Genomic DNA, 13,682 nt, shown 5'->3' with positions numbered 1-13,682 from the left:
TTGTTAATGGTTATCCAGCCAGTTATGCACCCACCTTGTAGTAGCCCTATCTAAGTTGTATTTGCCTAGTTTATTGATTAAAAAAAGGTCATGTGAGACTGTATCAGGTGCTTTACTAAAGTCTAGGTATACCATGTCCACCGCTTCTCCCTTATCCACAAGGCTTGTTATCGTATCAGAGAAATCTGTCAGATTGGTTTGACATGATATGTTTTTTACAAATCCATTCTGGCTGTTGCCTATCACCTTACTATCCTCCAGATGTTTGCAGATGAATTCCTTAATTACTGTATATGCTCCATTATCTTACCTGGCACATAAGTTAATCTAACTGGTCTGTAGTTTTCTGGGTGGTTCTTCTTTCCCTTTTTATAGATGGACACTATATTTGCCCTTTTCAAAGATGATAGTTAAAGGCTCAGATACCTACTCTATCAGCTCCTTGTGTATTCTAAGATGCATTTCATCAGGCCCTGGTGACTTTAAGACATCTAACTTTTCTGAGTAATTTTTAACTAGTTCTTTTTTTGTTTTAACTTATAAACCTAACCCATTTCCACTAGCATTCACCATGTTAGGCATCCGTCACCATCAAACTTCTTGGTGAAAACAAGTCAAACTCTGCCATTTCTGAGTTTCCTGTTATTATTTCTCCCTCTTCACTTTGCAATGGCATACCCTGTCTTTGGTCTTTCTCTTACTTCTAATATATGTTATTTGTAGAATGTTTTCATGTTACCTTTTATATCTCTAGATAGATTGAGCTCGTTTTGTGAGTTTGCCTTTCTAACCTTGCCCCTGCATGCTTGTGTTGTTTGCTTATATTTATCCTTTGTAATTTGACCTAGTTTCCACTTTTTATATGACTTCTTTTTGATTTTTAGATCATGTAAGATATCCTGGTAAGCCAAGGTGATCTCTTGTTATGCTTTCTATCTTTCCTATGCAATGAAATAGTTTGCTTTTGGGCCCTTAATGATGTCCCTTTGAAAAACTGCCAACTCTCTTCAGTTGGTTTTCCTCTTTTAGTCTTGCTTCCCATGGGACCTTACCTACTACTGCTGTGAGTTTATTAAAATCTGCTTTCCTGGAATCCAATATTTCTATTCTGCTGTTCTCCCTTCTACCATTCCTTAGAATCATGAACTCTGATTTCATGATCACTTTCATTCAAGCTGTCTTCTACTTTCATGTTTTCAACTCCTCTGTGTTTGTCAAAATCAAATCTAGAACAGTTTTCCCCAATAGCTTTTTCAACATTCTCATATAAAAAGCTTGTCTCCAATGCAGTCCAATAACCTATTGGATAATCTGTGACCTCCTGTGTTAGTTTCCTAACATATGTCTGGATAGTTGAAGTCCCGTATCACCACCAAATCCTGTGCTTTGGATGATTTTGTTAGTTGTTTAAAAAAGCCTAATCGATGTCTTCTGCATGGTTAGGTGGTCTGTAGTAGACCCCTAGTGTGACATTGCCCTTTTTTTTACCCCCTTTAACCTAACCCAGAGACTCAACAAGTCTGTTTCCTTATGTCCATTTCCAAGTGTATGCATTTTCAATATGTGAGGCAACACCTCCTCCCCTTTTTCCTGCCTATGCTTCCTGAGCAAGCTGTACTCTTCTATACCAATATTCCAAATGTGTGTATTATCCCACCAAATGTTTGTGATATCAACTGTGCCATAGTTGTGTTTATTTATTAGCACTTTTAAGTTCTTCTTGTTTATTTCTCATACTTCCTGCATTTGTTCACAGGCATCTAAGATACTGACTTGGTTTTGCCCCCCAGTTCTGCCTTGTCCCTCCTTTATCTCTGCTGTTTTAGCTCATGATCCCTTCCATTTCTGTCCCATCTCCCAGGTCTCCATGTTTTTCACTTCTCTGTGGGCTTTGGTCACCTGGTCCCATTGAACCTAGTTTAAAGCCCTCCTCACTAGGGTAGCCAGTCTGTATCCAAATACTCTCTTCCCCTTCCTTGAAAAGTGAGCCCCATCCCTGCTTGGCAGTCCTCCTTCTTGGAACAGCATCTCGTGGTCAAGGAAGCCAGATCCCTCCTGGCAACACATCTTCACAGCCAGGCATTCACCTCCAGGATGCACCTGTGTCTGCCTAGGCCCCTACCTTTGACAGGAAGGACTGAAGAGAATACCTCCTGTACTCCCAGAGCCCTGTAGTCACTCTTGGTCACACTTTGCAGTATCATTAGTGCCCACATGGATGAGTAGTATGGGGTAGTAGCCAGTGTCGGCTAATCCTCGACAGTCGCTCCGTAACTTCTTAGATACGGGCACCTGGCAGGCAGCATACTTCCCAAGTTGTCATGTCAGGGTGGCAGATGAGTGCCTCCATCCCCCCTCAGAAGAGAGTCTCCAACCACCACTACCCTACGTTTCTTCCTCGCAGTGGTGGCTGCTGACATTCCAGCCTTGGGGGTACAAGACTTCTCTTCTGCCTGAGCGGGTGATTCCTTGTCTCCCGTATCCAGAACAGTATAATGGTTCTCCATAATGTCCATAATTTGTATGTGCTATCAGTGCAGTTTAATTTGAAATTATTTTTGCACATGTAGCTGGCCTGTCAGAAACCTTTTTGACTCTGTTTGTTTACCACAAATATATGTACAAGTGTGAGGGTCTGGATCACTGCTGTTGTTGTCGGTTGTTTTGTTTTGTTTTGTTTTGTTTTTGGTAAATAAGACAAAACTTGTGCTTGAAGAATTGTGAATGGTTTTGGTGTTTTTTTTTTTTTAAATATCCAATTTTCTTCAGTTCCCTTTGATAAAGGTAAGTGAAAGAATTTAAATATCCATGTTTTGGACATTAGTAGCACAGCATAAATTTAATGTTAAGTATTTTATAGAAAATTAATGTGATAGTTCTATTATTGCTACATCAATAGTGAATTTTTCATGCTAAGATTTTTTTAATTAAGAAAACACTGGCTTCATACTTCTGATGTTTGTAAGTTACATTGTTTTATCTTGTACTTCTCCTTAATTTTCAGATATTGCAGATGGAAGTGACCTGAAGCAATTTTTTGAGATCAATTATTCTCAAATTTATTTTATCTTCTATGAAAACTTCATAACACTGGAAAATAGCTTGAAACAAAAAGGTAATCTGTCCTACTGTTTTGCCAGGATTTTTCATAAACCCCAAGTTCTTATTCAATTTCAAAAGCATTCTAATACAATACAATCTCTAATTGATTTGTGTTCCATATCTTGCTGTATTAATAGTGCTCTACATCAGGGGTGGGCAATAATTTTTTGCAGGGGGCCAACGGGTAGTGGTTGTGGGCTGACACTGTCCCTTGAAAGGGCAGGGCCTCACATGGAAGGGGTGGGCATTCAGTGGAAGGGGCAGTCCCCATTAATATTTATTTCTAAAATATTCCTCACATGACACACAGCTCAGAGTGGAAAAACAAATTGCTGACAAATCTTCGAAACTTCTGTAAATGCCTGACTCCACAGTGAACTTTTCAACTCATTGCTTTCCTTCAAATTCTCAATTATATTCTGAGAATCTGGATTTATCTTTAATAAAGGGAAGCTTTGTGGATCCTCGACAGAAGTGTTGCAATTCTTAAGTTATTTTCTAGGCATCTAAAAATTAATGGCAAGGGGGTCCACAAAGCCTGAATTGGACATCTAAACTTCCTGTGCAATGAATGGGAGGAGATAGGCATGGTATCTAAAACAGTCAGCCTGCTAGCTGGGAAACAGTCTAATGGGACATGCAAACAAGGAAAGTGTCATAAATGTCTTCAACAAGTTCAGTGCCAAAGTTTGGGCTACAGGGAGATTATTGTTTCTGTCTGAGACTTAGGTTTTGAATTTGTGCAGATTTAACTAAATCTGTTTAAAAACAATTTAAATCAGTGCTGCTTGTGTGTTGACAAGGCCTTATCAAGAAAGGAAAGGATTAAATAAACTTCAGATGGTTGATTTTAAAAAAACATATTTGCTAAATGTGTATGTTCAAATACATTATTTTCATTAACTGAAACTATTTAAAGATTGCAGTGATGAATTTAATGTGGATTATGTTTATGTACAAAAATCAAGTACACCAAATATTTCCATCTCTTGTTGCAGAAATTCACTTTTGTACAAATGAATAGTTCCTTTGACTTCAGTTAACATGAAGGTTCTTTGGTTGAACTATACGTATGCTTCAAGTTAAGTAGGAAGATACGAGTTTGCGGATTTGGTCTTTTTAGATGTTATTCATTGATAGCTGCTAAATACACTGCAATATGGAGAGATTTCTTTCTACACTGGCTCAAAGCCTTTCAGTTCACTTAAATAAAAAACCCCACATTCTGTTCCTTTTTATATTTTCTTGCAGTTGTAGAACAAAAATGCAATATTTTTTTCTGTATTGCAGGGAATAAATCACAAAGGGAAGAACTGGACTCCATTCTGTTTCTTTTTGAAGTAAGTTATCTTTTTACATTGTTTACTCCATGAGACTTACACATGTTTTTCTTAACTTCTTTGCTCCTTGTGTAGTTATTTATACCTGTACTTAACACAAATCAAAATGTTAGTTGCCAGTCAGTAGAGATTCAGGCCCTTTATTTGGTATCGCTTCTTTTAAATCTAAATGTTCTGAAATAAACTTTGTATTTATGGTACATTAATTAATACCAGGAGCTTGAGTAATATCCAAATCTAAGAAATTCAAAACAAAAATAAAAGCCATTTTTTGTCTTGCAACATTATATGGAGCCTAGTTCTAGACTCTTCTGGTCTTTAATCACTTCTATATATTGTATTCATCAGTTTCTCCCAGTCAGAATAAAGGATTTTTAAAAAAATCTCTTGACTTAAGCCTTTCAGGCTTTCTGATGAATGCTAATGAAAAATATAACTAAAAATCGCATTTAAATTATTTTATACCATAAATATTGTAGAAATATACACTACAATCTGGAGATAAATATTCTGTATGTTAATATATATTGCTGGGGATTCTATATTTAATAGTGTTTTCTCTGTCAGTGCCTTGAATGAGATGATATTTATAGTGTAAAAGTGATGCATTATTTCTAAACATATTATAAATACTTTAACTTTCTGCAGTTAAAAATTCCCTACATACACTTTTCAGCTATTATTTTTTCAAAGCACTGACCACCCTTTATGTTGCAGTAACTATGTCAGACAAGAAGAAAAATAAAATTTAACCGGCCAATCAAAACATCTCATTTTTCTAAGTCTGATGCGTCAGACTATTAAGGGATTGAGCGTTTGCTTGCTCGTAGCAAGATGTGATTTATGGAGATGGAATAGCTGAAAATAAATTAGAATAGCTTTGTAAGATATCCCCTTAAATTTGAGTCATGTTTCCTGTGTACATTTCTATCTTGTCGAACCACCAACAGATGTTTTCCTGCCCTAATTGAAGAAATGCAAGCTGAAAAGAAAATTGTGGGGAGCACAGACTTGCTACACATTTCTGAAGTTCCTATCATCTCAGTATTTGGAATTCCACATTGTGTCTTAGGCCTTCTCTATAACAGAAAAACTTATCATGCTCAGTAATATTTGTTCCTCCTTGCTCAATTGAAAGATCAAAACATTCACAGCCAACTAATTCAGTTTTAAGGAACATTTCACACACACTTTTTTTTATTCCTGCCTCAAATATTTCAATGCAGGTTGATAGAGGAGCTCTCTCAGCAATGGCATGGAAGTACCAAGATTAGTGCTATCAGCTCTCCTCCATAACTACCTCAGTTGGTAAACCACCTCCACATCACCTCCCCATTACTAGTGCCCTTCATGGATGCAAAAATGTAGATCCTCATCTGATCTGCATCCTCCAGGCTCAACTCATTATCCAATCTGTGATCCAGATTTTACTTGCACCCACACAGCAAATCTTCTGGGGGTGAGAGGGAAGGAGAGCACAGATGAGTGAGGAGGGGGCAGGAGGGTCATGCAGGGAAGAGGCAGGCAGCATGAAAGCAGAGACTAGGGGTAAGAGGCAGCAGGGACCCAGGGCCATGGCTGCTTAGGTCAGTCCTCACCAGGCAAGAGGGAGGGGTGCCGGGCAGAACTGGCACTTAAATCCTCCTTACAGGAGGAGCTAGGATGAAGTTTGTTGCATCCTTTCCCCGAGGGCAGTGCAGGGACGTGTTCTGGCACCCTGCCTAATGGCTGGGGTGGGGTGAAGGACAGCCTGCACAGGTATCCACTCCACACACTATCCATGGGTATGAAGCGAAATCCCTGGATATGAAGTGGATATCTGCGGTTCTTCACTGAGTGCTTGCTTATGTCCATTCCGTCTAGGTGTGTGTGTGCCCTGTGTACAAGTTCCGGAAGCTTTTTTGCCCTTAGCAGTACCCGTTGAGCCAGCAAGAGAGCCCCCTGGAGTGGCGCTGGCATATAACCCCCTGCTGGCCCTCCACCTCCTCAGTTCCTTCTTTCCACCTGTGACTGTTTTGCAAGTGCACCCTTAGCCTTTCTTGTGTAAATAGTTGTTGTTGGAAGTACTTAACAGTTGATAGTTAGTAGATAGTGTAAATAGATAGTACAGTAAACTTCCAATAATCCAGCACCTTTAGGACCCAGAGGGTGCCAGATTATCAGATATGCCAGACTATTGGTAGGGGGGGCTATGAGGGGTCTGGGATGGGGGGATGCCACCCCAGACCCCTCATAGCCCCCCCTTCCAATAGTCCGGCTCTGCCCCAGGCATCCCTGATTCAGCCGCTGCTGGTCAGTTTCTGCAACGGCTGAATCAGGGACGCCTGTAGCAGAGCAGCTGGAGTGCTGCCGGGTTGGTCCGGTAGCACCGACCCTTGGTGCGGCGAGACCAACCCGGCAGCACCCCAGCTGCTCTTGGGGACGCCTGAGGCAGAGCAGCTGGGGTGCTGCCGGGTTGGTCCCGCAGCGCCGCTCCTCGGCGCTACTGGACCAACCCGGCAGCACCCCAGCTGCTCTGCTCCAGGTGTCCCCAAGTCAGCTGCTGCTGATACTGATCAGCGGCTGACTCCAGGAAGCCCGAGGCAGAGCTGCTCTGCCCCGGGCTTCCTGGAGTCAGCCGCTGGTCAGTTTCAGCAGCGGCTGAATCAGGACGCCTGGGTCAGAGTAGCTGGGGGGCTGCTGGGTTGGTCCCACAGCGCTGAGGTTGTGCCACCCGAACCTGCATTCTCTACACCTCAAGGCCTGGAGGATCAGTGGCTGCAGGATAGGGAGCTCCTCTGCTCCACCCCAGTAAGGAGGGTGCTCATGGAAAGCAGGAAACCCTCTACTAGATACTCCTACCTAGCCAAATGGAAAAGGTTTTCTGTCTGGATCAACCAGAAAGGGGAAGCTCTGGAAAGGGCCCCGGTTCCCCTTATTCTAGACTACCTCCTCGACCTCTGGAGCCAGGAGTTAGTCACCTCATCAATTAGGGTTCACCTGGCGGCCATTGTGGCCTTCCACCAGGGTGAGGGTTGCAGGTCGGTTTTTGTGCATGACATCGTAAAGCGCCTCCTGAAAGAGTTGGACAGGTTATTCCCCCATGTCCAGCAGCCTATACCCCAGTGAGATTTGAACCTGGTACTGCGGGGGCTTATGGGCCCGCAGTTCGAGCCACTGGCTGCCTGTTCTCTCTCCAACCTCTCATGGAAGGTGGTGTTTCTGGTAGCCATTACCTCGGCTAGAAGGGTCTCCGAGCTACAGGCCCTCTCCTCGGAACCACCGTACACGGTGATTTCTAGGGACAAGGTGACGATGCACCCCCACCCAGCTTTCCTCTGTAAGGTAGTTTCTATGTTCCACGTGTCCCGGGAGATTTTCCTACCAGTATTTTACCCTAAGCCGCATGCAGATGAGAGAGAGAGAGAGACCGCTGCACTTGCTGGATGTTAGGAGGGCTCTCGCCTTTTATTTAGACAGGACGTGGTCGTTTCGCAAATCCACTCAACTATTTGTCTCCATAGCAGACAGAATGAAGGGTTCCCTGATCTCATCTCAGTGCCTTCCGTCATGGATCACGTTGTGTATCAGGACCTGTTACAACCTTAGAGGGAAGGTAGCTCCACCTCTCACAGTCCACTCAACCAGGGCTCAGGCATCCTCCATGGCCTTCCTGGCCCAGGTGCTGATCATGGACATATGTAGGGGAGCCACCTGGTCCTTGGTCCATACCTTCGCCAAGCATTACGCCATCACACAGCAGGCTAGTCAGGACGCAGCAGCAGGTCAGGCGGTGCTGCAGTCCATTTTGCTCTAGGTTCCCACCCCACCTCCTTAGGGATTTGCTTGGAATCACCTAGACAGAATGGACATAAGCAAGCACTCGAAGAAGAAAAGATGGTTACTTACCTCATAACTGTTGTTCTTTGAGAGATGTTGCTTATGTCCATTCCTATCCCGCCCACCTCTACCTTTGTCGGAATCTCCAGCAAGAAGGAACAGAGGGAATGGAGGGCAAGCAGGGGTTTATATGCTAGGATATGCTGGTGCCACTCCAAGGGGCTCCTTTGCTGGCCCAACGGGTACTGCTAAGGGCAAAAAAGCTTCCGGAACTTGTGCACAGGGCGCGCACAGACCTAGATGGAATGGACATAAGCAACACATCTCGAAGAACAACAGTTACGAGGTAAGTAATCGTCTTTTATGAAGGGTTCTAGCCAGTTCCCTCCAGAAATGCTCTCAAGCTCTGAGTTTCCCTCTGCTCATGTCCCCAGTTAAGGTGTGCCTACACTGACCGGTAAATAAAAATAAGATATGCAATTTGAGCTACGCAAATTGCATATCTTATTTCGATGCTATTTCGAAATAGCTTATTTCATCATTTGGTGCTGTCTACACAGTGTCAAATTTTGAAATAAAGTGCAATTCCAAAGCATCCCTTACTCCCCATAGAATGAGGTTTACAGGGATGTCAGAATAGCGAGCCCGAAATAACGGCCTTGCCATGAAGATGCAGGATAGCTATTTTGGGATACTCTGGTATCCCAAAATAGCGTTGCAGTGTAGATGTACCCTTAGTGAAACAATTCTCATGCATCAGATGAGAGCAGAGTAGCAGAGGCAGATGAAGGCCTCACCTGAGTAATGCTCATTGGCTGCTACTCTGTGTTTTCTTTCTCTTAGAAAGGTCCCTTCTTCTTCACTGGTGCCTTCCCTTCCCCTTTTTGGTCTTTAGCTAGAAAACCAGCTGTGGTTCATTGGCTGCTGGTGCCATTGTCAGAGGTATGTTATTTCCCTTAGAGAAATGTAGCTGGGGAGGGGTCCAAAATGTGCTGTTATCTCCTCTCCCACTCCCTATTTCTACCCTTCACAGGGCCTGGGGAAGGTACCTAGAGAAAGATCTAACGAATAATTGGATTCTGACACCCCTCTGTGGTGAAGATAACTACTCATAAGTCATTGAAATGAAACAGTTTAAGGCAATGCCAGTGTGGGTGTCTGGCAGAAAGATAACATATCAGCGTACCTAATGTAGATGCACTGGACTGTTTGTGTTTCAACTGGTGCAGAAAATGACTAATTACAAGCAATTCAGCTCTCCAGTGCAGACAGTGTCATCAAGAGCTGAATCTAATTTTTGCTCTTCACAGAAAAAGATTTTTTTTGAACAGCTGTGCAAACTCAAGCTGAGATTTAAATGTCAGCACATATCTATCAGTCTTGCACATCACCTTCTGAAATTGAGACTCTATATTTGGAACTTAGCTGTGTGCAAAGAATGGAGTATACTAGCTGCTAGTTTGTATTGGTGTGTATATATGTGTGTGTGTACACACATGTGGAAGGAAACATCATTTGGAATTCACACAGGGATCAGATTTTTTTTCTTAAATAAAAAGCGATTTAAAAATAGTTACAGTTATGTTGCTAGGCAATTTGTATTTTAACACATCTTTTAACACCTCTTTCTTTCTTTCTAGTGTGAACAAAGCATATGAGGTTTCAGAGGGGTGGCTGTGTTAGTCTGTAACTTTAAACACAATAAGTAACCCTGTGGCACTTTAGAGATTAACAAATAAATTTATATAGGATCATGAGCTTTCATGGGTAAACCCGTTCATCTGATGAAGTAGGTTTTACCCGTGGAAGCTCATGAACCTGTATATTTTTTGTTAGTCTTTAAGGTGCCACAGGACTACTCATTCTTTTTAGAGCATAAGAGGTAAAGGCAAGTGAGGAAAAATGTGAGGATAAACATTACTAACAGGAGGGGGAAAGTGAGTGACTTAATATTCATTTGAAAGTGCATCTCAACTGTTGGTGACAGAGGAAAGAGGAAATTCTGGTTTCTGAATTTTTATAAGGATGACTGGTCTATGCTATATTTATTGTTTGCATCACAGTAGCACTTAAAAGCCCAAATCATGGCTCAGAACCCAGCTGTGCAAGGAACTGTTCAAACACTTAACACAAGACTGCTCTTCATGGATCTTGATAGCTTTAAGACAATGAGGGAGGAAGAAGTTTTGAGGCTTTGGTAGGGTGATCGTTATTTTGGAGTGCAAAAAACCAGTTTTAATGATTAAACAGCTTGAAACAATAGCCTTTGAGATGTGAATTATTGTTCTCAATTTCTGGGATATAGATAAGACTGCAGCTAGCATGGATTAAAACAGTGGTCCACAATGCGGTGCCTGCAGGTACCATGGCGCCCGCCGGGCCATTTCTGTGTGCCTGCTGAGTGATCGGGGCCAGCCCCGCCCCCGGGCGCACAGCGCATGGGTGGTGCCAGACCCTGGGCGCATGGGCGGCACCGGCCCCGGGTGTGCAGCACATGGTTGGTGATGGCCCCAGGCGCGCGGTGGTTAGGTGGCCCCACCCCCGGATGCGCAGCGCAAGGCCTGTGCCGGCCCTGAGCGTGCGGCGTATGGGCGATGCCGGCCCCGGGCACGCAGCACATGGGCGCTGCTGGCTCCTGGGCATGTGGCACAGGTGCTGGCTCCGGGCATGCAGCGCATGGGCAGTGGCAGCCCCGCTCCCGGGCACACGGGACATGGGCTGTTCCGGCCCCGGGCGCGTGGCGTATGGGCGGCTCCACCCCTGGGCGTGCAGCACAGTTGTGGCGCCAGCCCCGGGAGTACGGAGCATGGGTGGCACCAGCTCCGAGCACACAGCGTATGGGTGGCCCCACCCCGAGGTGCATGTGAGGCCCGGCATGTAAGCGGCCCCGCCCCCGGGCACCTGGCAGCCCCAATAGGTTGGGGACCACTGGATTAAAACATTCAAATTTTAAGATCTCCTTTTTCTTGGACTTCAAATGGAGACACATGTGCTTTGCATATTCACTTCAAGAAGGGAAAAGAGGCTAAAATATAGCAGTATACAGTAATCCACAATGTAGGTGGATGGACATGCTGAATTCTGAACAGAAATAAGAGAAAGCCCATAAGTTCATTTGAATGTGGGTTGTGTCACAGGAGGAATTGGGGTGTGACCCATCTGGTCGTGGAATTAAAACACATACTCAAATCAATCTTCTTGGTCAGAACATCCACAAACCATTTGACCTCCTTTGATTTATTTTTTGATGGAACACTCACTGTGTGTGTGTGTGTGTGTGTGTGTGTGTGTGTGTGTGTACGTACACACATAAATACACACACACACACACACCTTGTTAAAAATCCTGTTTGTAGTTCAGGCCTGTGTTCATCAATGTGGGAACTACAATGGCTCAGGTATGGCAGTGCAGCTGTGCCATTGTAGCAACTTGGGATGTGAATGAGTAACTGGTTACCTAGTAAGTATCATCCTTAAAGGGTAATGGTGATACATCCTGCCCATGGCCTATCACAGGTGCAGGGCTGCTGGTTCCTAGTCCATCTGGGCTGGGAGATGGCAGCTGTGGGAGGGGGGCACAGGCATCCCTCCTACTCCTGCTGCTGCTGCTGCTGACTCCCAGACTGAGCTGGAACACCCCTCCCCACCCGGCCCCATTTAATGATTTAACCAGTTAAACTTAATGGGATTTTACATCTCTTATAGCAACATAGTATAGATGCTTTCCAAGGCAATGGAAGTTGGTTTTCTAGCCATGTCTATCTTAGGGGTTAGGTTGGCATGACTCAATTTTGTTGTGAATTTTTTCACAACTAGAACTGCCATACCTATGTTAACCTAACTTTTAAGTGTAGACCAGGCCTAAATCTTAAGAATTGTAGATCCTAAGCCAGACAGGTGGACCCACTGAGGATGACAGAATGAACCTCAATAGCATCTACAGAATCCGTTTCCATTATCAGTTTTCTCTGATCCCATTCCATAAAAGATGGTCCCTCTATTAACTTCCTAAGTATTTAAGATGGACATAGTTGCCACCCTCTGAAGATCTGCAGCTTTGAGTGAAAATTAAAAATGTCGAAACAAGGCTAATGTGGTGAAGACAGGCATCCAATAGTTAAACTGATTTACTTTTATTTCTCTTGTAACTAAAGCTATCCAAACAGTATTAAGTAAAATCCAAGCCCTGAAAAATATTTAAAATTATCCAACTAGGTTAGAGGGTGAGTGCATGGTGGAACCTGGAGTTGGAGAAGCTACTGATGCTGTCCTTAGATCGAGCAGTTAAAAAAGAGCGAGCAAGAAATTACTTGACTTAGTGCAGAGTTCCTGAAGATTTTGGAATAAAATAAATCTCCTCAAAGCAAAGTTTTAATATATATTGAATTTAAAACAGAAGTAATCATTGATGGAGTTCCAAGCCTGGTTTCTCCCTTACTCCCAAAATTGAAAATTGTCATAGTTGCACTACTTACTATCAGCTGAGAGAATCCTAGGTGACTCATACAAGAGGTAAGAACAAAAATAAACTTTTTTTCTGAAGGCATAAAATCAGAGTCTTTGAAGACGTCACTGAAACTTTGAGTCAGGAAATCAACAGAGGAATTAAGGGGGAAAGAATAAAAATGCAAATGTGATTCCTTCACCCCCCTCCCCTCCCCCCCCCCCCCCCCCCCCCCCGGGTAAATGTATTTTACTTATCACAGCAAGATTTTCAGTGTGTGAAACCTAAAGGTAGAAAAGGGGCTTCATTTTCTGTGACTGCCTGAGGAAGAGAGAGCTAAAACGAGAGGAAATGATTCTGAGGAGAACTGAAAGGACTAACAGTGGCTGACTGTCAAGTTAGAGAGAAAATGCTTGTAGGGCCAGGATTTGGCCTTGCATGCAGCAATGAAAGATGAAGTGCTTTCAAAGTAGGGTCTAAATGTGTTTAAAATTCCTTTTTAGGAACATTCAGAATATATAATAGCACATATGCTGTAATGAATTTAGAAAGCTTCTAAGTCCCATTGTTTTTCAATGAGACTTAGGCATGTAAGTGATACAGGCCCAATCTAGACTTTAAAATTAATTCAACCAAGATATGTTGCTTGGGACATTCATACCCTGAGAGTCATAGGTCAGTCTGTAACACACTAGTGTAGACATAGGTAGGTTGACAAAAGAATTCTTCTGTTGACCTAGTTAATGTGTCCCAGACAGACGGATTAACTACATTGATGGGAAGAACTCCTTTTATCTATGTAGGATAAGACTTCACTTTTATCCAGTCTTTAAGAACAGCTGTACCGGGTCAGACCATAGTCTATCTAGCTCAGTGTCCTGTCTTCCAACAGTGGCCAGTGTTGGATGCTTCAGAGGGAATGAACAGAATAGGACAATTATCAAGTGATCCTGTCATCCATTCCCAGCTTGTAGAAG

General features: G+C 43.3%; 1 protein-coding gene across 5 annotated transcripts in view; it reads left to right on the top strand.

Moving 5' to 3' along the window:
- Positions 1 to 13,682, top strand: part of RALGAPA2 (Ral GTPase activating protein catalytic subunit alpha 2) — a 379,885-nt gene that overhangs the window by 11,807 nt on the left and 354,396 nt on the right. For all 5 annotated transcript variants that reach the window (XR_012903061.2, XM_075925792.2, XM_089777560.1 and 2 more), the window contains exons 2-3: positions 3,005 to 3,115; positions 4,393 to 4,442. Coding sequence is in view for 4 of the 5 variants with exons in the window: in XM_075925792.2 (XP_075781907.2) it covers positions 3,005 to 3,115; positions 4,393 to 4,442 (161 nt within the window). In the remaining variant the exon portion in view is untranslated. The remainder of the gene's footprint in view (positions 1 to 3,004; positions 3,116 to 4,392; positions 4,443 to 13,682) is intronic.

The sequence above is a fragment of the Pelodiscus sinensis genome, chromosome 3, assembly GCF_052426305.1.
Source record: "Pelodiscus sinensis isolate ZL-2025 chromosome 3, ASM5242630v1, whole genome shotgun sequence".
Lineage (NCBI taxonomy): Eukaryota > Metazoa > Chordata > Testudines > Trionychidae > Pelodiscus > Pelodiscus sinensis.
Note: the sequence above shows the minus strand (reverse complement) of the source record. Positions and strands in the feature narration are given on the sequence as shown.